Source organism: Melopsittacus undulatus, chromosome 1 (assembly GCF_012275295.1).
Source record: "Melopsittacus undulatus isolate bMelUnd1 chromosome 1, bMelUnd1.mat.Z, whole genome shotgun sequence".
Lineage (NCBI taxonomy): Eukaryota > Metazoa > Chordata > Aves > Psittaciformes > Psittaculidae > Melopsittacus > Melopsittacus undulatus.
The window spans coordinates 151,068,152-151,092,370 of record NC_047527.1 but is presented as its reverse complement, the minus strand read 5'-3'; the positions used below and the strand labels follow the sequence as shown (position 1 = coordinate 151,092,370).

At 45.8% G+C, this 24,219-nt stretch overlaps 2 protein-coding genes across 3 annotated transcripts in view; both read right to left on the bottom strand.

The window, feature by feature from the left end:
* FYCO1 (FYVE and coiled-coil domain autophagy adaptor 1) overlaps positions 1 to 8,752 on the bottom strand; it is a 36,194-nt gene extending 27,442 nt beyond the window's left edge. Inside the window, exon 1 of one of the 2 annotated variants that reach the window (XM_034062859.1) lies at positions 8,634 to 8,752. The gene's annotated coding sequence lies outside the window, so the exon portion shown is untranslated. Of the gene's footprint in view, positions 1 to 5,907; positions 6,041 to 8,633 lie in introns of those variants that run through there. The other variant, XM_005152719.3, reaches the window with a different exon arrangement.
* A 5,336-nt stretch (positions 8,753 to 14,088) lies between these two features.
* Positions 14,089 to 15,102, bottom strand: XCR1 (X-C motif chemokine receptor 1). The gene has a single exon (XM_005152720.2). The coding sequence runs from the start codon at positions 15,100 to 15,102 to the stop codon at positions 14,089 to 14,091; it is 1,014 nt and encodes a 337-aa protein (XP_005152777.2).
* Positions 15,103 to 24,219: the final 9,117 nt, after the last annotated feature.

Sequence of the window (24,219 nt, the reverse complement as noted above, 5' to 3'; positions counted from 1 at the left end):
AAATGATGTGTGTTTGATTCTCTGGCATTGAAGCATATTTAATGAGCTACTTAAAAAGGTAGTACTGGTTTTAGCGTAAGAAACATCCTCTCCTCAGAACCCACTGTTCCCAACACGTGTAAGAGGATACTACTCTATTTTAAGCTCTGTAGCAGCATCCCTGATTGGATAAATATACCTTGCACCACTTCCCTTGCTTAGAACAATGACGAGTGACTTATACCATTGCAGGGGGTTAGAACTGGATGATCTTAAGGTCCTTTCCAACCCAAATCGTTCTGTGTTTCTATTCTATACATAGCTCTTGTAGAAAATCTTTCCTTCATTAAACTTAATGAACTAAGATTAACCTAAAGCCTCAGAAGCTGTTCAGAATTCTGCATTCTGCCTGCAATGGTACAGCCAAATTTGCTGACAAAGCACTGAATCTTCACAAAGTGTGCTGTTATACTTCTGTGCTTTTGTTATCATTCAAGCTCAACAATGGTGAAATTAAGTTGTAATTAAAATCTGACAGACTCTTGAAGTAAGGTCAAATTATTACATCTTCCTCCTTTCTTTCACCCCCAAAATAACTACATTGGCATGGCTGAAGCAGGTGTCTGAATGAATAAAACTTAAATCCCTCTGTCCTACGTACCAAGGAATTGTTTGGAAATTACCCTGATGTAAGCCTGTACTCTTTTCCATTTGAGACAAAGCAAACCTTAACAAAGCCATAGAGATAGAAACATGGGAAGTATAAGGAAAAAGCTGTAAATAACCTATTAGTGCAATGTTTATCTTAATACCTGTGTTTTTTTACCTGCTAGTTTCTGTTTCCGTATTTTGATGGCAGTTATTATGACACAAGTGTCTCATGGACCATATGGTGTCCAACAAAGGGTCTTGGCCTGCAAAATCCCCACCACAATTGAGTTGTTTCAGGGAGAGGAGGCCAGCACAGCACAACCCTTTGTTGTGCCAAACACAGGCTTTTACCCTAAAGCAACAATATTACTTACCCAGGATTCCTATCTTGATTCTACTGAGTGATCATATAAAGCACCACACTTCCTTGCTGAGTTTGGGTGCCAGTGAAAAAAAGCAAGAAGGGAACCCAGAAAGTCAATGTTTCCATGTCTAAACATGAGCATTAATATCAGCTGTATTTGTTCACTTCAGCAACTGTTACAGAAAGGAGCTTAAGTGAGAAAAACTGTGCAATAGGAGCATTGGAAAACCAAAATATGTGGCCAAACAAAATGCTCTTCCACATGCAAAGGGAGAGAAGAGCAAGGACAAACCAGGGTATCCTGCCTATCTTTCCCAATGGCTGGAACAAGCCCCAGTTCAAGGCTGCAGAGGCACAAAGACTATGCAAGAGGCATGCTAGGGAAACTGAACAGGCCAACTGCAGGCATGAACAGAGATCCTGGAAAAGAAGGCAGTTGGGTGTTGAGCTCCTGTCTGTTCCCAGTTACCCCCTTCCTCAGTACAGGGAGCACGATCTCACAGCTTCCCCCTCCCTTGCATCAGCTCCCACCCATGAAACATTTATTTCCTCCTTTCTCTTCCAGATGTAAAAGGGATCTTTAGACCTGGGCAATTGCACAAGGAGAATCACTGAATCACAGAGTGGTTTAAGTTGGAAAGGAACTTAAAGATCATCTAGTTCCAACCCTCTGCCACAGGCAGGGACACCTTAATGTGCTGAAATGTTTTCTACCTGCCTTCTCTGCAATATGGGAAGAAAGGTACTTCTCCCCTCCATGGTCCTTCCAGACGTGGTCCTTGAAAACACAGTCCATCTCATGGAAAGGTTCGGAGCTCTCACTTCCTATGGCAAAGAAAGCTGACAATGGGCCTGAACTGGTTTCCTGAAGTTTCAAAACAGGAAGAGCTTCTGTAACACCTGATCTAGTCCTTCCTGACCACACAACATTTTGCCTTTAGAGCACAACCCTGTTCCTCCCCAGCATTTCTTCCTATCCTATTATGTAGGCCTGTAAATATTTGCTAGGTGAAAACAGCACCACCCATGTGTCAGGCACAAGTGACCAGCTGTGGGTCAAAAGCTTTTTAGATGATGCATCACTACCTCTTATGCAATAGCATTTGACTAAGGGGGAGGGCATTAACTAGCACAAAGCTGCAGAGCTGTAATGACATCAATGCAGTTACACTAAGGCCCTGGCACCCAGAAGGCAGAGGAAACAAGACAGGCCATGTCACCAGTCCCTCCTTGCACTCAGGCTGTGCCTGCTGGTGTCTGAAGGTGGCTGCTCCCTTCCCTGCTGGCATAAGTACTGGTGAGGGGGTGTCAATCTTCTTTACAGAGCAGGATATCCTGGAGATTTAAGTAAGAAGCACATAGGAAACAGCCCACTTACAGGAAAAGACTGACCTGAAGGGGAGTAAGACACATCCAAAACAAGAAACAAAATGACTGTAATTAAACTGGTTAGTGGGGCAGCTGCAATGACCCACTTTTAATCTGATTTCATAACATTTCTCTTTGTGTTTCTGTAGGCAAATCTGCATTTCCAGCAGCTACATTTGCTTAATTCATTGGTTAGTTCTAGCCAACCTTTGGCAGAAGGTAGAGGTGTTCAAAATACTACACTCCTCCATGTGCAATCACAACGGGAAGCTGGAGGAAGTCCATAAGCAGAGTTCCTCTTCATTGATAAAAAGGCTGCAGCCAGACCTGTGTTACAGCCTGGTATCAGAGAATACACCCACCACCCAAGTCATTTTCAGTGTATACTAAGGAGAGAGCTCACATTTCAGACGTGGTGTATCTCAGTTCAAAATCAAACAATAAGGGATGCTCAGGAGCTGGAGCACCTCCTGTATGGAGACAGGCTGAGAACATTGGGGCTGTTCAGCCTGGAGAAGAGAAGCTGCGTGGAGACCTCAGAGCAGCTTCCAGTGTCTGAAGGGGGCTACAAGGATGCTGGAGAGGGGCTCTTCATCAGGGACTGCAGTGATAGGACAAGGGGTGATGGGTTCAAACTGGCAGTGTTCAAGGCCAGGATGGACGGGGCTTAGATCAACCTGGTCTAGTGTGAGGTGTCCCTGCCCATGGCAGGGGGTTGGAACTACATGATCTTAAGGTTCTTTCCAACACGAACCATTCTGGGATTCTATGATTTAAATCATATCTGCAAGGCAAATTCATTGGAAACTAAGGCCACAACCGTCTACTGCTTGCAAAAATACTTTACATTGACGTAATTACTCTGGTCTAGCCACACAAAACAAGGACAACTCACCACTTGGCACCCACTACTATCACCAGACCTTCATCTGGTGCCTGCAATTCCATACCTGTTCTAACACTGAAACAAAACAGACAAGTGAAGGTATCCAGCCAAATCCTACATTCACAAGTCCCAACAACTGCAACTGTGTTATTCTCTTGGGTAATGTGCATCTTGATTTGTCCCATAAAAGCAGGTACTGCAAGGCACACTTCTGGAAAGAGTGTGGACAAAAACAACCTACTTGTTCATACAGTGCTAAAAGAACCATTGACAAAGAACATCAGAGCACCAGTGGAATTCACTACAGCTGTAGGGCTAGCTCTTCTCCTTTTGTACCACAAAGCTGCACAATCATAAATCTAAAGAACTTTACGCTGGAAATAAGGGTCTGAGGTGAACTCCAAAAGAGACAGGACAACTCTTCTGTCAGGCACACACATGCTTCTCCTGAGCAACCCAACCTTTTGGGCTCTACACTGCATATAAAGATACGGATCTGATGAAAACACACACAAGCCTACGTGAAATAGGAGCATTAAAAACAAAATGTAAGCACAGCCTGAATGTCAGCCAAGGTTTCCATTCTAAGAAGTGAAATTTTCTTGCTGAATTAACCTTCCCCATTCATTTTCTATGCCAACAAACCTTTACATTTCAATTATAAAACTAATGTTTTGGAGGAATAGTTTCTCTTTCTTTTAGCACTTCAAACCTAAGACCATGCTGCAAACCTGTACTGGATTTCCACACACTTATAGACACAAACCTTGTTTTGAAGTGTTCCAGCATATAAACCTAGACCCATAGAATTCCAGACTGGTTCAGGTTGGAATGGATCTTAAAGCTCACCCAGTTCCAGATCCCTGCCATGGGCCTCACACCAGACCAGGTTGCTCCAAGCCCCTGTGTCCAACCAGGCTTTGAACACTGCCAGGGATGGGGCAGCCACAGCTTCTCTGGGCACCCTGTGCCAGCGCCTCAGCACCCTCACAGGGAAGAGCTTCTGCCTTAGATCTAATCTAACATTCAGTACTAACACATATCCTGCAGAAAATACACATCCAGAGAAACAAATTCACAGAGTATAGCTCAGCAAAACAAGGCAATGAGACAAAGTGCACAAAGCCAATCACATATTTTGCAGATGCCTAGCAGAAAAAGTAGCATGTTATAGTTATGGAGTCCCTACAATAAAGACCTTTTGTGGGGAGGCCCTTGTGCTTTAGCCATAATTGCATTTAACAGCCTAAGAACACAAACTAATGATATACACAAAATCCTGCTTTAACCCCTAACCTGACAGGAGAGACTGACACAAAAGAATTGGAAAAGTTTTGTATAATCTTTGTGCAAACTTCTCTATTCTATGGACACCTGGCCTGCATTCCCCCTTTATTCCTTATATTTGCAAGTTGTTCTTCGGAAAAGCTCAAAACTAAGCAACAGAATCAAGTATACAAGTGGTATGATGACAATTCCATAAGATAATATTTAACCCACATTGGGGAAAGCTGACAACCCTAACAATGTTTTTAATGCTGCATTTCCCAAATTGGGTATCTACTGTAAGACCTGACTTAAGGGCAGACGCATTAGACCAGGAACACAGATTCCTGACCGGAAAAATACAGTACTTTGTCTGATATTCCTCACATCAATAACTGCTGAACAACATGAACTCAAATGACCACTTCCTGCCACCACCATCATAGGGACGAGCTTGTACGTATCTCACAAGGTCAAGCCTGTCCTAGCCCTGTCTTATGACTAAAGAAGTTGTCTGTTTGAGGAAGCAGTCTGCTCACAAGGAGAAGAGAGCTCTTCTGATAACAGGAATTGCACTGGTATCACTTTTAACATACACATCTGCCCTTTTCCCTTAGGACACCCCAGACTTCACCCTGTGTCAGGAATGCTCCACTGTGTTTATTAAGATCTAACATCTAACTCCCAGGGACTTGCTTCTCCTCTGCTGCTCCCATCCTATTTCACTCCCCTCAAATGTACCCTGCTGCCTCAGAGCCTGTATGGCTGGTTTAAAAGACAGATTTCATTCAAAATTTAAAAAAGCTCCCATTTACACTCTCGTTCTTCCAAGCCATTCTCCCCATGTCCCTATGTACCTGCCCTGCCACAAACCCTGCTCTTCCTCTACATAACTCACCCAACTATTCTAACCTCTTGCATGTTCTCCAAGCCAGGCTCCTGCTGCTGAAATGATACTCTGATGGGACCCATATAGACACCTACAGACACCCTACCACAAAACTTGCTCTTCCTCTCCATAACTCACCCAACTATCTAAATCTCTTCCATGTTTTCAAGCCAGGCTCCTGATGATCAGATGCTACTGAGGAGCACCATATAAACACCTACAGAAACAAACACTAAAGGTCTCCCAGCTGCAAAGGAGCACTGATGGTCCATACTTGCTCATTGTACAAGCTTGGAGTCTTCAACAAATCTCAAGGATTTCAGGTCTCCAAAGCTGGTCTCTGAAGTTTGCTAACTTCCTCAGCAAGCTTGGCCTGCCTACAGCATCTCAGCCACCTCTGGGCCTTTGGGATAGTTAAAAGCAACAACCACTGCATCCTAACTCTGAATGGGAGCTTTCCTTAGGAGGATTTTGTTACCTCTGCATCTCCCGTTCCACACTGACCTTCCAAGCAGAGGTTTCAGAAGGACTTGAAAAGGCTGCCTCCAACTAATGGCTTTGGGAAGCTTGGCAGGTGGATGCTGAGACTTGCTCATCTGTAGAACTCCATCTGTCCTCCATCCAGCCAACAGCAGCAGTAGCTCCCTAGCCCATATGTAGTTCCCAGGGAACTAGCAACAAGCAACATGGAAAATTATAGGTTTTGGGCACGCACACATAAATCAAACAGGAGGTGAGGCAAACACATTAAGCAGAAACGATGCTGAGACAACCCAAACTGACATGCCACTGAGTGAATCATGCTACTCCAGAGCCAACAGCAAAATATCCTGTTTCCTTTCCTCTGCAGCAGGAAGTATGGAGTATTTTCTCTCTCCCTCTTTTCTCCTGTGAAGGTCACCATTTGGGGGGAAAGGGGAAAGAAATTTCAATCACAAATCCCAACTATTTAAAAACCTATGGAAGAGGTCTGTATGAGACTGTCACCACTGAACTGTAAACTCAGTGTCACAGTGGACACATTCAGGGCTTAACCGTTTACAAGTATCTCTGCTGAGATCACTTTATCATCCACAATCACAGAACACCTGATGGACAAAAACACTAATCCAAAGGGAAGGGTGAGCAAGTCAAGGCCCTGTGGAGCAACAGCTTCCCAGAGTTATGCTCTATATAAAAGGTGCTGCTCCTTCTGCCAGTGTTACAAACTGTAAGGCCTTCTTCTGAATACACCTGGACAAAGCATTCAAACTTACTGCTATTATAGGATTTTTGGACACCAAGACCAATCACTCCCTGGACAAACCCTACATGAAAATATGAACTAAATTAGGTATGAGCTGCTAAAAAGTCCCTTTGCACTGGCAAAGCCAAACAGAAATAAAACCATAGGAATGTAAAGAAATAAGAATGTGTCATAATAAAAACACTTAGGGCTCTTAAAGTTCCCTCCAGTTTAATCATCTCAACAGCATCTAAGGAATACCAGAAGGATTTGGCATTTATTTGACAAACAGGCAATTGTTCATTTTAAATAGGATCAACTAAGGAAAACAAGTAACAATCTAAACTGAAAACAATTCTCTTTGCCTGGAGTCCACCACATCATTTCTGTACTTACACATAGCATGCTTTCCCTATTTGTTCCTTTATGTCTTGACCCCATACCAACCAAGGCCTCCAGGATGTCTTCCTTTTATGCAGCAATGGAGTGACTGCAAATACAATACACCCTTTCACTGTTACCAGATGGTGTACATAAAAGGCTACTTTCTAGAGGAAAATCAGGCTCCAAACTGGCTTTTCAGAAGTAGTGAAACCTTGCTCACAACAAACACTGTCAAATATATATATATATATATATATATATATATATATATATATATACTGCAAGAAGAGCAAAATCGACCATCACTCATTTTCCATCCTAGTATCTTAGATACAACTTTTTAACTACAGTGCTCTCTTCTAAACCTGAACATTCAGAAACACTGTTTGGAACATCAGGAACATTGTTTAAATACAAGCACTCCCATGAGGACCATTGGAAGACTCCAGAAAGTTGCCTTGTCCAGAGTAACACCCAGAAACCAGAACAGGCAGTCCTGCAAGGCAGTTTATCCCCTCTGCTGCGTGTCCTACAACATCACCTCGGAGCCAGTAACAGAGAACATGTCGCCATGTGGCCAGCAAACAGTGTTTTAGGCTAGAAGGTTAATTCCAGCTTGCTTCTATGGGTGTGTGAAGGCAGAGCTGGCTAAAAACAAACACCCACTTTCACTCTTCAGCACTGTATCCTCCCTCTCTGTTTACACTGGAAAAGGAACTGCGTTTCCAGCCAGAGGCTGAACCGGGAGCATGACCACCTCCATAGGCCAACACCAGCAGGAGGCTGGGTGCAATGAGCCGGGGAAGGCAAACACCGGGGCCCTGAGCTCCGAAACAGGCAGCAACAGACCCACACAGCCCCTCCACAGCCCCACTTACCACCGCAGCACCTCTGCCCGACGAGGATCCAGAGCACAAAGGCAGCAAATGACCACTTCATTAAAGCCTCGCTTTCCCCCCCCTTCCTTGCTGGCTCTGGATTACCGCGATCAACGCAAGCCGTAGGAGGGCTGGCTGCAACCGCAGCATCTGCTCTGGACACAGAGCCGGCCCGTCTGTGCCAGCAGAACCCTCCCTGTCCGTCTGTCTGTCTGTCCGCCGGCGATTTGCCGACACAAGGGCGAGGGGGATTAGGGCTGCACAAGTATTTCCCTGTCAGCACTTTATAGCGGGTGAGAGCACGGACACGGGCGGGTGTTAGTTTCTAGCAGAGCCCCAGGTGACTGCTCCTGTTCTGCACAAAGTGGGGTGGACGACGGGGGACAAAACACTGTTTATGTCGGCCTAAAACCTCCGCTCACCAGGCACAACCAACCACCCCTAAGATGACGGGGCCTGGGTGCTGGCAGCCACCCCCTTAGCCCCTGGCCGGACATGGGCCACCCCAAGGCCGCTGCGAGCGGGCAGAGGTGCGGACTCCCCCCGGCACAGGGCCGAGGCCGGCCGGGCACTGAGGGGCCGCAGCTCCGCTCTCTGCCCCCCTCCATCCGTCCCAGCGGAGCTCCTCCCCTCAGAGCCCAGCAACAAGTGGAAGCCGCCGAAGTTACTTCCCCCCTTCCCTTCCTTCCCTCCCTGCCGGCCTCGCTCCCTCAGCGGGGTGCCCGGCGGCTGTGGCCCGGTACCTGCTCGGCCGCCGCCATGTCGCGGAGAGGCGGCCCTGGGGTGAAGCTCCGGCTCCGGCTCCGCTCGCCGCCGACTACAACTCCCGTGAGGCCGCTGGAAGTGCCTCCCCACCCCCAGGGCGGTGTGAGCCTCAGCTGCGGGGGAACGGATGGGGTTTAAATGTCCCTATAGCGGAAATAGCCGCTTTTCCCCACAGCTGTGGGGTCTGGGGTTACTTTGAAGGGGGTGTGTTGTTGGTACCCCCAAGCACGGGCCCGAAGTGTAACATTGTAGTACAGTACGGGCTTGCTCTTAGGACGGTTGAGTATGGGTTTGTTGATGGGGTTTTGTTTGTTCTGGGTTCTGTTGGGGCTTGTGCATCAGTTCATCGAGCTCTTTGCATGGACAACTGAAGTGAATGGGGAAGTCAGGCTCAGCAAATCCAAGGCACGGCAGATTTCCCCTTTCTGCCCTGTTTGCCGATAGGAAAATCCTCTTCCCACAGCTGAAAGGTGTAGGTAGGGATTAATAAAGGCTACAAACAGGAAGAAACAGTGAGAAAGTGGGTGTGAAGCTGGAAGAGGCCCCATTCCTAAGGTGGGATGCAAGGGATATGTGGTTCATGGAGTTCCTTAACACCCACACCAGCTCCTACAAACAAACTATTTCCACTACCCAAATCTTAACCTTCCCATAACACATGTGATACTTGTAAAGGTCATTTCTTTTGCAGCAGCTGAAATAGGGTACGCTGGATTTGCACTTGAAGCATGCTCAGTTTCTATGGGGTTTTTACACATTGCTTTGGTAAAGAAATGGTTTTAAATAAAAGTCATGACCAAACAGTTTGGCATCAATTCTTGTCACAATGCTCATCACTATGTTAGCATCATAATCTTCAGCTTAAGGTCAAAGCATCATATTTTCAATGCTCTTAAGGAAATACATATAGTATGTAGTCACTGACATGCACTATCATCCTCATTCTTACATCCTCACCTTCAGGATGACTAAGGGACAGTGAGTTTTGGTGATGAATCTCCCCCATGGTTTTGCATAGCTCCAAAGCACTTTGATGCCCTCAGAAGTGCAGGTTACAGGGCTGAGGATGCTGTGGGTACGTGACTTGTGAACCAGATGGGATGTCTCACATAGTTCAGAAGCAACCTTCAGGCTGACTGCTGTTCATGTTCTTTACAGCATCATGGACTACAGGGCCAAGAGGAGACAAATACCTACCATTGACCAGCAGACAATGGGGTGTCTTCCAAAAGTAACCTCAGGGTCATCAGTTGCAAATAATGATAAAGGGAACCCCACATTGTTTCACTGAAATTGCCCTTTTTTTACATCTTTTCATAAAGTCTTTGTGCAGTTTTACTTCCCAACAATAATCAAGTACAACAGTGTTCCTCTTTTTAGTGATGTAGTGACAAGCGACTGTCCAAAATATATAATAACTGACATTAATTGTATTCCTGCCTGTTTATACAGTCACTTTCTTCTGAGAAAAACCTGCTCTTTCCAGTTATGCCCATACCTGACAAAAACTCCCTTGGAATTCCTTATATTTTCTCATTTCTTAGCAGCAAAAGAGGGTCAAGACTTTTGTTTTTTGGAAGCTGTCAGCTTTCCAGACTGACTTCCACCCGAGCACAGCAGGTTTAGGAGCTACCACTGCTCAGAACTGGCTGAATTGCACTCTTGTGTGGACAAAGCAGGTAGAACTGGTTTGATGCTGGTTCAACTGGAGCAGCAATGATATGGGAGAGCCAGGGCACAGACTCTGGACTGTGCAGTTTAAATGAGCTTTTATATACACTGAGATATATGGCATATATATAAAGAGCATACTGAGGTTTAGGTGGTTAAGAGTTGGTTCACAGGGCTGGAAGGATATCATCACTAAGAAAGAGAACTTGACCTTAGGAGGCAGCATTGTTTGGAGGAATCAAATAAACTCAGAGTTATCTTAAATTGGGTATCTCAGCAGTTCCTGTCTATGGAGAGAGTTCTCCACTCCCTGCATTCCCTTTGTCATTCTCAGTTCTTTGCTTCACTCCAGTCAGGATCTTCCATATTACACTGTTCTGTCAATGTAAAACTGAAGATACATGTATGTTCTTTTAACTTCCCTTCACTTATCAGTGAAACTCTCCATTTAACACAGGCCCTTCCTATTTAAACACTGGATGAGCAAGAGGATTTGAAACTGCTGAGTAACCATAAGGAGAAATAAAATAGAATTTTATTTATGATTTTAATAACACTGGTGGTATTTTCAAAATACTGAGTTATAGATGGAGATATCCTGACCCCCAGTGGAAATCCTTCTGGCAATAAGCAGTGCATGCTGTGCTTTGCCCAATTCATTGCATCCACTTATGAGTCTGTTGCTCTGACTATGATCAGAAGCAAAATTATCATTTATTTTAGTAGGAACAAGATGCTTTCTGAAATGTGTGGATTTTAAGTTTGCTTATTTTATATAAGTCAGTTTGCATTAGCAGTGGAAAGGATTCATTTGGTGCCTTGGTCCTTACCAGTGAGGATTGTCCCTACTGGTACAAGCTCCCATGGCTGCATGGCAGGTGGGAGCTCTGACAGGCTGTGGCAGTGATGCTCAGCTTTGTGTTGACCTGCCATAAAGAGAGCTAGAGAGAAGGGCTCAATCCACCTAAACTGCTTGTGAGAAAAGCCATTGTCCTCCCATTTGCACTGAGTGGAATTTAGTATGGACTTAATCAGAGCAGCGAGAGCATGTGCATTTAACTGTAACTCGCAGCTAGGGCTAGAGGTGCCACCCTTGCACTGTACAACAGCTGTGGTACTCTGACCATGCAGTCTGACACCCGTCCCTTCCCCCAGATGGACTGTGGTTTCCAAACCCAATTAATTTCTCCTTTTTCACTTCACAGGCCTCTGTCTCTCAGTTCTGCATTTGCTCAGACCACATAATATTTGATGGATGGAGTGACATTAATGATTCAAGGTCCTCTGAGCATTATGTTTTACCCGGAGCAGTCTATATTTTCCAAGCATCTGGAGGTCCTGGAGGGAATGAGATGTGCAGGCTGCCATCCCTAGACCTGCACGGGGCACATCCTATGGCTTTAGCAATATAGGTATTTAATAACATACATGTATAAACAAAGATGGAAGCTACACCAGTGTATTTCTTGTTGATGATGGCTATAGCTGCAAGTGCCCTACGGGTTTCTGTGCCTAGTAACAGAGTTTGGAGAGGGGGATACAGCCCACACAGAGGAGAATGGCTTTGGGACAACTTAAGTAGACTGGATATATAGTTATTTGCACTGGACAGGATGCATGTAATGGTTTCTGAGGGCATTGCCCAGTACCACTGCAGGGTGCTACCTATTACCTCTAAAGGCCATGGTGACCTGGGAAGTCCATGATGATTTGGAAAAGGCAAAGCTCATGCCCACTTTCAGCAAAGGCAAGAAGGACAATCCAGGGAACTGGTCAGTCTCATCTCTATGCCCTGGAGGATGGTGGAGTAAATCCTCCTGGAAGCCATTACCAGCCAGAAGCAGGACAAAAGTGTTTGGGAGCAGCCAGCAAGGACATAGAGAAGGCAAGGAAAAGACAACACCACCAGGGTGCAGCAAAGGAAATCTTGTTCATGTAGAAGGAAATAATTCCACCATGAGGGTTGTTAAACGTTGGAACAGGAACACAGAGCAGTTTGCAGTCCCTGATCTTGGATGTTGTCACAGTTTGACCAGACAAGGCCCCAAGCAACCTTGTCTAACTGGGAAGATAGAACTGCTGGGAGCAGGGTGGAGGAAGACAGCCAAGAGACTCTTCCAAGCTAAATGAACCTGTGAAAATTCACAGTTACTTCTTCAAATACCTTAACTTTAATAGGTGGTTATCAAAGGCAGAGAACCATTGTCACAGTGTAGTATTCCATTGAATTCCTGAATGTTTATTAGTACCACTTTATTAGATCAGGAGGGGAAATCTCCACATTCTGAATTACTTTGGTTATGGTAGGTAACGATATAACTGGGTAGTACTAAGTATTCCCTTTACACACTCAGACATACTGTAACAAAACCTGCTAATGCTACAGACATCTAAATAACCTGTTCAAGCCTGCACAGAGCAGGATATTTCAATCTCTCATTTTATTGCTTCTGTTAATTCTTGACTGGTTTTTTAGAGACATGTAAAATGTATTGATTTCAGGGTAGTATAGCTCTAGTGCCAGGAGCTGAAGGACAGTTTGTTGAAATGATGTAGGTGCATGAGACCTTTCACTCCTCATCATAGCATTTTTGTCTTGCAGAGCTTTGCTGGTGCCCATGAGGTGGTCCTGGCTTAACAGAACAGAAGAATAATTTGGACTCATTAGTCCTTCAGTAGGTTGTCTCTTCATAATGGATGGTATTGAGTCTCTAGCCCAAAGTCTGTTGAAGTGCACAGAAACAACCACATCCATTTCAAATGTCTCTTATCAGGTGACGAGAGCCAAAAGCTGGTCTTCACCACAAGGCACATGGCAACCTCTGCCTTTCCATTTGTTTGAACACTTTGGGATTAATGAGGAACCTGTTCATTTTTAAGTCTTAGGCAATAACTGTAGTAATGGGATGCCAGGACTGACTTGTTCTTGTCCTATAACCTTCTTAGAAAGTTTAATTCTTCTCAGCTCCATAACAAAAGGAGAAAGGGAGAGAGCATTTGGAGGCAAATATGCTCCTGTGCTGCTGTGGGGATGGGCTGCTGATCCACTGCAGCCTCCTAAAGGGATATTCAGAGACTGGAAGGTGCCTGCAGTAACAGGAGGAAAACTACTATCCTAGTGAAGTATCTGCTTAACAGCTTGTGTTCCTTCTAAAGCTCTCCCAAAACTTCCCATTGCAGATACAAAAGACTACTTTTACACTAAGCTACTTATATATACATATATATATATACCAAGAGATAAAAGAACATTTGTGCTGAGAACTTCAGAGACTTAGAGTTCTTGTGGCTGTTGTCAGGCCAGTTAATCCTGAGTGTCCCCAAAAGAGATAACCAATGAGTTCAGCACTGATAAACACTGTAAAGCATTAAAGGCTACAGGAATACATGTGTCCATTGCTATATACAACCCAAGTCAGGTGACAAAGCAACATGCAACACTGCTTATGTTAAAACCCAATGTTTCAGCTCCCACAGAAAAAGCTAATATATTTCTTTTGCTTTTAAAAAGAAACTATACATCCATCTCACTGCACAAAACATAAAGATAAGACTTACAGGCCAATGAAGTAGTTTCTCATCATCCTCAGCTCCCCATCCCACTGCAAATACATTTTGGTGTGATTTTCCATGCACAGCATGTTTGCAAAGAGTAAATTTCTGTGTCTTTCTCAGGGAAGTGCCTCTAAGAATTAGATGTTATCCATGGCTTTTAGAATCAGAAAGCTCATCCAGGGAAAGTGCTGCAAGGGAGGTCTTGCTTCAGTAGATGGATGCATGTTCATAGTGGAATTTGCCTTGAGAGCAGACCCTGGGGCTGGAGACTTGTCTGTGGCCACAGGGTGAATACTGACTGCATAAACGGAACAAATGCCTCTTGAACTTGACTCCGACAAAGACATAGAGCACAGGGTTGAGGCAGCAGTGGAAGAAAGCGATTTTACGGCTGATGTAAAAGGCAAGGTTGGAGTCTCTTTCATACTGACAGGTAGGTGATGGAAGAGTAATCAGAAAGCTGAGGATGTTGTAAGGTGCCCAGCTGAGGAAAAAAGCCAACACAATGGTGAGGATGAGTTTCACAGTTCTGTGTTTCCTGCGAGACCTTGACCTGAGCAGGATTATCAGTATCTTGACGTAACAGAACACAATGGCCCCAAAGGCAAGCAGGAAGAGTGCATTTCTTTGATAAATGTCCACCTTCTTCCATTTCCAGTCATCATAATCACAGATCTTGTCCCCCAGGTTCTCTTGCACTGTGGTGTGGATAACCTCAGGAACCACAATTAATGTGCTACCAATCCAAACAGCCAAGCTCACCAAAACCCCCCAGCGCTGCATCTGGGATCTCAGGATTGAAAGTGGGTTTGCTATGGCCAAGTACCGCAGCGCCGTCATGAGGGTCAGGAAGAAAACACCACTGTAGTAGCCAATGGAGAAAACAGCATTTGCTGCCTTGCAAAGGAACTCACCAAAAATCCACCCAAAGGACTGGTCCACTGCCCAGAAAGGCAGCATGCAGGAGAAGACTAAATCAGAGACAGAGAGGTTAATGATGAAGATGTTCGTTAAAGATGTGAGGTTTTCGTATTTGAATAGGATCCATAACACGAGGCTGTTTCCAAGCAGGCTGAGCAGAAATGCCAGAGTGTAGAGGACAGTAGAGAGGTGGGTGTAAAACACAAAATAGTTGCCCATTTCGCAGACATTGCTTTCATTAAAGACATCTTCATAGGAGTAATTATCACCTGGACTGGGTGTATAATAGTGTTCATCCATTTGCCTCTGCACTGTTCTCCAGCAGCTAGTTTGAATCAACCCCAAATCCTTATGAAAATCAACCCAATAACTAAACTCCCGCTGTGGAGCCTTCTGCTTTAAGAGACAAAAAGAAGCAGTGAAACTACCTTGTTTGTCCTGGGTTTGGGAGAGAAAGGATTCATTTCTTCTTATGACTAGAGAATGAACTGGTGGATACTGAAGATTTCATCACCATCATGTCCCCTTTCAGCTCAGGCGGAAGGTATGACTCCTCCATAGCATCTCAATGGAGGATCTCACCTACCCCCAGAGATGGGTCTTTGTTCCCATGTCACCTGGGGCCTCCTGCTCCTGTGCAGAGCAGGACTAAGAGTGTGCTTTGATGTTAAGTTTACAAGCCCTCCATCAGGTCGCTGATTAATAAAGAAGCCTTGTGGGAAACTGAGGCACCTGGATCTTTCCTTTCTTGCTTGAGGTTCAGTAAAGAACTGCTGGGATTAAACCTGTGTATTTTCTTTATTGTATTTTACCTTTTTCTGCTCTATAAACAAGAATCCTGTGCATGGATTTTTCATCAAAGACACATGCAAAGGAGATTAAAAACCTGATGGGATTGAATCAGCAGGTGAAGAACATGCTGCCCTAACACAGAAAGTACAAATCATACAACTTGTCATTATGTATATGATGATACAAATAAGAGCAGAAGGTGGCTGGAAGGTGGAGATTACCTCAATTTCTATTGTCAGGACAAATAGGAACAGAAGAAAAACACATCCCACAGTTGAAAGTAATCCCTGTCCTTGTGAAGAACACTCAGCAAGGCATCCAGCATTCATTGCATTTGTGGCCAGAAACAACAGCTTTTCCAGAAGCTGCCATTTTTCTAGCAGTGTTGTTCTTTGCTTAGGATCATGTTAAAAAGGGATTTTAACACAGAAATGGGGAAGTGTTATCATTAGGGGCCTCTAGTTCACTCCTGGTTTTCGGTTAGACTTCCTCTGTCAGCTGGAGATGCACAATGGTTGTCAGTTCCTTTATGCTGAGCATTTGACAGTGGCTGGGAGGAGCTGTCTGCTCCCTTTGCAGTCACTAGAGGGAGAGGTTGGCATTGGCAGAACCCTCATACCCTCAGTGGGTATTACACCAGCCTCCTCCTCTTGCAGTGGAGGAGCTCCCTTTGAGAAGGTTCCTGTCATTTACACAGGCAAACTGGGGTTAACCACAGCTTCATTGGAAAGGACCAAGTGAATATAGCATAGAGAAGACCCTTACCATAAGGCATGCACTGATGGCACCTACCTTGAAAGCATCTGTGTACAGATTCCTTCTGCTTCTCTGGCAGCACAGGTTGTTCTCCAGGTTTCTCAGTCTGATTTGCACTTTAGGTTGCATGCAGGCAGCAAAGGTCAAAACCCAAGTTTCTGTTCCCCTAACCTGGAATTTACCTGGTAGCTGCTTCCTCAACCAATGTCCTGCTCCAATTCGGGCTAGGAAGGTAAATCCCAAATGGGAATTCTTTATGGCAGGAAGGGGGTTTAGTTTTTCAAACAGGTTTATGGAACAGTCTTTTATTTATAAGGAGTTAGAGCACATTAAAGAATGTTTCTCCTTCCCTATGACTGGTGTCAATCTTGGAGCACACGCTTGGAGTCACACATAGGAGGAGGACAGCTGAGTCCTGGAAGTCATGATTAGGATGCAGACTTAGCCCAAAGTACAGAAGTATTATGGACAGTGTGGGGTGAAACAACTTTCTGTCTGCTTAGGGGAGTTTTGCACATGGTAACAAACTCTTCCAGGACATGGGTAAAATGGAAAGTCAGCAGGACTTTCTTTGCCCAATTCAGTTTTGCAGAGCCCCAAGAATCACAGCTCCTCAAGAAAACTCTTACTCTGCTTTTAAAGCAAAACCTGCTCTTGAGTTGGTGTCATTCTGGGGACTAGTGATTCCACTTGTGCTCCAGGGGTTTCCCAAGGCAGGTACAACACACACAGTCCACTCAGCTCCTTGGTGATCTCCAGTTCCCCCCTCATCTCTGCCCTCAGTCCTGAGCCCTGTGATAACCTCAGCCTAGGGAAGCAGAAACATCTCAAACTAAGAGCCTGGCCCCTGCTCCTGAAATACCTATATGAGGTCAAATATGCATACTAAGTACCACTACAGCCAAGGCAGGACCAGGTTATGGTACCTACATAGACACACAGAATTAATGTGTGTGGGACTTGCCATGCAAAGGATGATATTCTTTATGAGTGCTGCCACAGCAGTTGCTGAAGTAACAGCCCTTCAGCTCATCCAGAGTTGCCCTGGGGGTAAAATTAGCAGCCAAGTCTGTTTTTACAATGAGGAAGAGGTTATGGTGTCTTCTTCTCTCCCTCTCCAGCTTCTTCTTTCTGAAGAGCTGCCAGCACATGCTATGGGCCCTTTATCACAGTTTCACTTTAGGTTCCTCTCCTCTGGAGGTATTTTAGGGCAGAAAAATAACACCCTGGCATTTACACTCTGCTTTTGCTGCCTTTCCTTCCATCCCAAACCACACTTCTGGACAGAAGGGATAACAGGGAACAAAACTGTCACTGTGGGTTACACATTAGCAACAGGACGTGCTGCCATTCGGTGACTCACTTCTGGGGCATTGCAGTAGCCCCTCTCCTGCCACCCTACTGGGGCACTGGGGTGAGGGCATATAGCCTGCAGGACCATGGTGCTTCATGGTGAAACCATGACCCCATGCCTACTTGATCCAGTTTGACTGGTTCTAAGGCTGATTGGAAAGGATGTGGTGCTGGTGGCTGGGGAGCAACCAACCATGAAGCACTCAGGCAGGAACAACGTTGGCCAAAGAGGCTTTGATGGAAGTGGTGTTTGTTAACTAGCCTGTGGTTGCCCACAACAGGCTTTGAGCCAGTGTGTTTATAGCTCTGGGTATTCCCCATGCTGCCCAAGAGCAAGGGGAAGGAGCAATCCATCCAGCCCCTTAATTTGGCTGGGTGGTGCATTGCTTGCTGCTGGGCAGAGTCTGGCCTGGGAGTTCATGAAGGGATGGGATGAGCAAAAGTGAGCTCCTTGGGCATGAGAAGAAATGATCCTCTGGGAGGAAACAGTGAACTGGAGCTGTCTGGGGTTTTCTGAGTGAGGAACTTGTCCCTTTGTTTCTACAGGGTAGAGACAAGTGAGACTTCAAGTGCATTGTCTGCAAGCAAAGAGATTGCATTGATCTGTGTCTGACATGTAATTCTGACTTATCTTAATAGCAACACTCTTACCAGGCACCAAACACTGGTGCATTTCTCATAGGCCAGACAGCAGGGATGTGACAGATCAGTTTTCCATCTGCTCCATGGAGAACATAAACGCTCCATTATTCAGCCGTGAAAAGAGCATCTCTTCGGTTCTTAGTCGCTGGGTTTGTTGGCACTTGAAGCCAAGCAAATTGACTTCTTATTCTTAATACCAAAGCAGAACAGATATGCAGGTTTCTGCTGCCAGCAAAGTGCTGCTCTGTGCCTGCTTTGTCTCTCCCTGTGTAGATGTACAAGTATCCCCCCTGAAACATGGGGCTGGCCTTGATAGAACTCTGCAGACACTCCATCATGTATTTAATTAGCTAATGATAAGGCTGTGGAAGGGGTCTGTTTAGTATATGTGTGTAAAGGAGCTGGTGCTATAGAACACCAGTTCTTTCAGGCACAAAATAAAGTGGATAGTCAAGGCAAAGGAGCATATTCCACTTTGGGGGAAAACATTTGCTTATCTTCCCTCTGAAGCTTGGCAAAGCTTCTGCCTCTGTGGAAAGTTCATGAACTCATTTTGATGGCTCAGGAACAACTTGAAGCCCAGGGATGTATTTCCCTATAGAATTCCATTGCTACTGGTGTATTTTTGCTATATACATTCCATTTTTAAACCTTTGTTTCAAGAGGGTTATAAGCCATATGTGTAAAGAACTTGTGTATCACACATGGGGTGGAATTCCCAGTGCTGCTGCAGGAATGATGCTGAACCAGAGGGAAACTGCTGGCAGTGCTGGTGTGACCGCAGGTATAAGGGAGAGACACTGTTTCACAGCTCACTGTGGATACACTGATGAAACAAAGCAAAATAAATCACATTTCATTAAAAACCCAGCCCGTGGTTACATTCAGAGCACTGTTTGCACTAACAATGAGGCAATTCATCACTTGCACCACAACGGATCGACCGCAACCAAAAACACTCTTGTGCTGGTTTAGCCACTACTTCCCCAAATGCCAGCACTTCCTCCTGGTGCCAGAGGCACAGCCTCGTCAGGGTCATTTGCAAAAGCTTCATCTGAAGAGGGGATCTCATCTCTTCAAATGGTTCCCCTAAGTTCTTAAGAGTGACACTGGCAGCAATGGCTTCATAGGATCACAGAATGGTTTGGGATGGAAAGGACCTTAAGATCATTCAGTTTCAACCCCTGCCATGGGCAGGGACACCTCACACCAGACCAAGTTGCTCCAAGCCCCTGTGTCCAACCTGGCCTTGAGCACTGCCAGGGATGGGGCAGCCACAGCTTCTCTGGGCAGCCTGTGCCAGCGCCTCAGCACCCTCACAGGGAAGAGCTTCTGCCTTAGATCTAACCTGAACTTCCCCTGTTTCACTTTGAACCCATCACCCCTTGTCCTGTCACTACAGTCCCTGATGAAGAGTCCCCTCATAACTGATCTGTGGTGACTGCAGTTCAGGTGTCACTGGGGTGCTCTTGGTCCATGGTGCTAGGCAGGACCCATCTCCTGGCAGTCAAAGCTCATGCTTTCCTTTCAATAGGCTTTTCAGAGGAGAAATCCTTTCCCTTGGCTCCCCTTGAGCACAGTTGTTCCTTTCAAAGGTTTGGGCTGAAATACAGCTGGCTGAAACCTTCACAATGAGCCCAGCAATCCTGAAGCTCCTGGCTTGCACTCACATTCCCAGAGCTCATTCATGATCCTGAAGGTTCACTGCTGTTGTAAGAGGCAGCACAAAGCGCTTCACCCCAACCCAACCAGAAGACATCTGCACATTTCCATCTGCCAGTGCCGTGCAGTTTGCACACACATCTTTCAGCACCAAAGTATGAGCAAGCAGGTGGCCAACAGCACCAAGCCCACCCAGATAATCTGTTCTTTAGCAGCAAGGCAGATGTAGGGCACATTCCACAGCAGGAGGTAACATCAGGGGCTCTGTGCATGAAGCATGGTTGAAGCGAGACAAAACCTTAATATCCCAGTTCCTGAGAGGTTTCAACACATCTCCGGCCATCTGTCCTTTGGTGGGGACTTGCGGTAAGGGTAGTGAGGGCAAAGAGTGCGTCATGCAACAAGGGTTGGCATGTTCTTCCCCAGAACTGCTCCTGCGTCAGCTCCAAGATAGCTCCAGTCACTCAGGCCATCTGTCCGGTCAGTTCACATGGCAGAGGGTTGTGCTTCTTCTATAGCGATGCTATGCTCAAGCCATGTTAAACAACCACTGTTGCTTCTCTCAGGGAATATCCAATGGGGAAGGATGGCCAATTCCTTCCCCAAATTAAGGGGCAGGAAACAAGAAGCTGAAGGCAGTAATGGCACTTAGGAGCTGTGAGTATGAGTCTGCAGGCTTGTGTAAAGGCAGCCTCCTTGGACACTCCTTTTCCAATTGTTCCTTACTTAGATTTTATATACCTTTGTGGATGATAACATGGAATTGAGTTCAGGCTGATGAGCCATGGATGGCATGAAGGATCCACACATTAAGAAGCACATCTCCATTCCTCACAGCTGGGACAGATGTCATCCCACCTATCCCCTCCCTCTGCAAAAGAGCAGCTCCAAGGGGTCCCAGCCCCAAGGAGCACAGGGTTCCAAGTGCCCCTGTGCTCCTTAAAGCAATCCTTAAAGACTTTAAAACTCAAATACAACTCTGTTAGATTTTGCTATATAACTTAAGACACACACACACACACCACCACCACCAGCAGTACCTCTGTATTTGTCTGCACCATTTACAGAATCATGGGTTCTCAGACTGGTTTGGATTGGAAGGGATCTTAAAGCTCATCTGGTTTCAACCCACTGCCATGAGCAGGGACACCTTCCACTGGACCAGGCTGCTCCTTATACAAGTGTAAGAACTAGGAGCCCTGTGCTTCCCTGGGCTTCAGGCATAATGCAGTTTCTTACATGCGTGTTATAGAAGACACCCTAATATCCAGAAAGGTTACTGGGGTGTCTGCTTTGACTGGGGACACCCCACCCTGCCCATGCCCTTCAGCAGCAGCGCTGCCCTTCTCCATCCTGCTTGGGGATGAGGTGTGCATGTATTTAAGGGAGTTTTCCTGCCTGTTCACAGGTATTATTGATTTTCCTAGATCTCTAAGCAGAGCTGGAGAAAAGGAGGCTCATGAGCCAAGAGCTTTGCCTGGTTTCTGCGGCAGGACCGGCTGACTTGACAAAAGCTCTAGCACATCCTGCCTACACTGACTGCAGAGGGAAGAAGGCTGCTGGATGGGTGCAGTGGTGAGGGTTAGCAATAGGTGGCATGCTTGAATAGGGTTAACCCCTGCCTTCCCCAGACAGCCCTATGGAAGGGACCCCAGCAGCCTTTGCTCTCTTCTAAAGGCAGGCTTAGCTGAGCTCATCTCCAAACAGATACATCCATATCCACACTGGCATTAACAGGCACAGATTTGATCAGGTCCTACATGTGGCTGGAGGTGAGCCGGGGCCCTGGTGCTGTTTGCTGGCACTGGGGTGCTGCTGGTGTGCTCTTCACCAATGATGTTAGGTCTCCCTTTTAGACCATGCTCCCTTCAGTCACTCTCAATGGGCCTCTGCAGGACTCGATCTCCCACCCAACCTGAAGCTCCATCACACCAACCTGGGCCTGGCCACCTTCCTGCTGCATCACCCCTTCCTTCCTGCTGCCTTCAAACCACCAAGCTGGATGTTTCTAGGTCCCATGGTCTTCACCAGGCAGCTGAGTCTCTCCTGGAAAGCACACGAGAGGCTCTGAGCACTGGCAGCATCCATGTGGGTAATTCATGGCTCACTATGGGAAGCTGGACTAAAACCTTGGCAGCAAAGGGAGGAATACAGAACTGCTGCCTGCATCTCCTGAAGCATCTTTCTCATTTGATTTCCAAAGAGAAGGTGTCTCAAATGGGAGGCACCTCCTGGCCCAGTCTGATGGACGGAAGTGTTATGGTTTTCTTGCATTTTAGATAAAAAGAGAGCATGTTCTTTCATCACAGCTCCACCACCAGCAGCCACGTTCACACTTCATCTGATAACAACCACCTAATGTAGTAACATGGTATTTAGGTTTCAACGTTCCCTTTCTCAAAGACACCCCAATACTTTGCCCTATCCTGACTTCCATCTGGGTGTATCCACATTGCTCATCACAATGTTCCTAAATATCCCCATGAGGGAGGTGATGCAGAAACCAGCAAAAAGGGGTGACAGGTTTTTGTCAGAGCTGCAATAGTTAATGCTGTATTGACCATGTACTTCTAAGTTAATAAACAAGGAAATAGCCCTGCTATAGTCAACTGGAGTTCGAGTGGAGGAGATACCAAGATGAACTGATGAAGTCTTCTTTTGTATGAGCCTCTGGTTATGAAACTGAGTCTCAAATCTCAATCCATAGAATCACAGAATGGTTTGGGTTGGAGAGGACCTTGAAGCTCACCCGACTGCCATGGGCAGGGACACCTCACACCAGAGCAGGTTGCTCCAAGCCCCTGTGTCCAACCTGGCCTTGAACACTGCCAGGGATGGGGCAGCCACAGCTTCTCTGGGCACCCTGTGCCAGCGCCTCAGCACCCTCACAGGGAAGAGCTTCTGCCTTAGATCTAACCTGAACTTCCCCTGTTTCACTTTGAACCCATCACCCCTTGTCCTATCACATCTATAGAGGTGGTTTTGTTTCAGTTCTTAATCTAGGATTTTATGTGACTGTCCCTCAGGTATCCAAGCAACAGGGTATAACTCTGCTCTTCTGTGCTGGAAGTTCAATGTCTATATTTCCTTTCACAATGACAGAGAAAAATGACAAAGTTTGCACCCTGGCTTGGAAATGCATCCTTATGATGCATAAAGGAAGCTCAGAAAATTAAATACAGGCAAAAAAGAAGGGCAAACTACCTGTGTCCACAGCACATGGCAGGTTTGACTCCTCTGGTTATCCTGAAGTGCTCTGCAGCTGAATGCAGAGATCTTCCAGTGACTGGCAAATGAAATACAACTGGTTGGGATGGGAAGTGGGTTTCCTGCATGCTAGGTTGATTTGTTAATATCTACTACCTCTAATGGCAAAGGAATGCTTTGGAGAAAACAGGTTTAATAAAGTTGTATGTTTCCACTTCAAGGCTGAGAAGCTCTAAGTGCAGGGAAGCAGGGATCTGTCCTAGCAGCCCCTGCAGCTCTTGTTCCAAGTCCCTGTGTGGGGTTTAACTGGTCCACCCCATCAGAGGAGAAGAGATGCACTATTATATGTGCTGACCCTTGGGCAGGCTTTTCAGCCCCTGGAGGGATGAAATGTGTGCTCACTGCATGCAGGTCAGGCTGTTCAGGTCAAACTGGTGAGGAAAGTGGGGTTAATGTTAGTTAGTTAGTTAGTTAGTTAGTTAGTTAGTTAGTTAGTTAGATTAGTTAGTTAGTTAGATGCCTTACCAGACATCACTCAACACCCCGCTTTGCTGCTTTAGCACAGGGGATCGAAGGCAGGGATTTGAGCTGCTGCCATAAGAAGCTATGAAGCTTTAACGGGTGGTTATGAGCTGTTAAAATCATGCCAGTGACATTGCACTTCAATTCAAGTCTGGTTATATCTGCTGATGTATTTCTGTATCAGCTTCATGCCTTCCTCCCCTCAAGGCAAGCTGAATTAATAAGCCCCATTTCAATCAGATTCAGTGTAACCATTTGTAAACAGGTTTCTCTAAAACCTGCTTTTAGGCTGCCTGGAAGACTTGTCTGTTCTAGAAACTGAGTCAAAGCATCACCACATGTTCCTGCATTGGGGACTGGTACATTTTGGTTAGCTTCCTGCACGTTTTTACTGAAGTCATCATGAAACCAAGCATCAGACTTAGCTGAAACATTACCTTTCCCCATTTGAGCCCCTGCTCTGCTGAAGATGGCAGAGTGGAT

Coding starts and splice junctions, on each gene's coding strand:
- XCR1 (XM_005152720.2), bottom strand. CDS start 15,102: ATGGATGAACACTATTATACACCCAGTCCAGGTGATAATTACTCCTAT.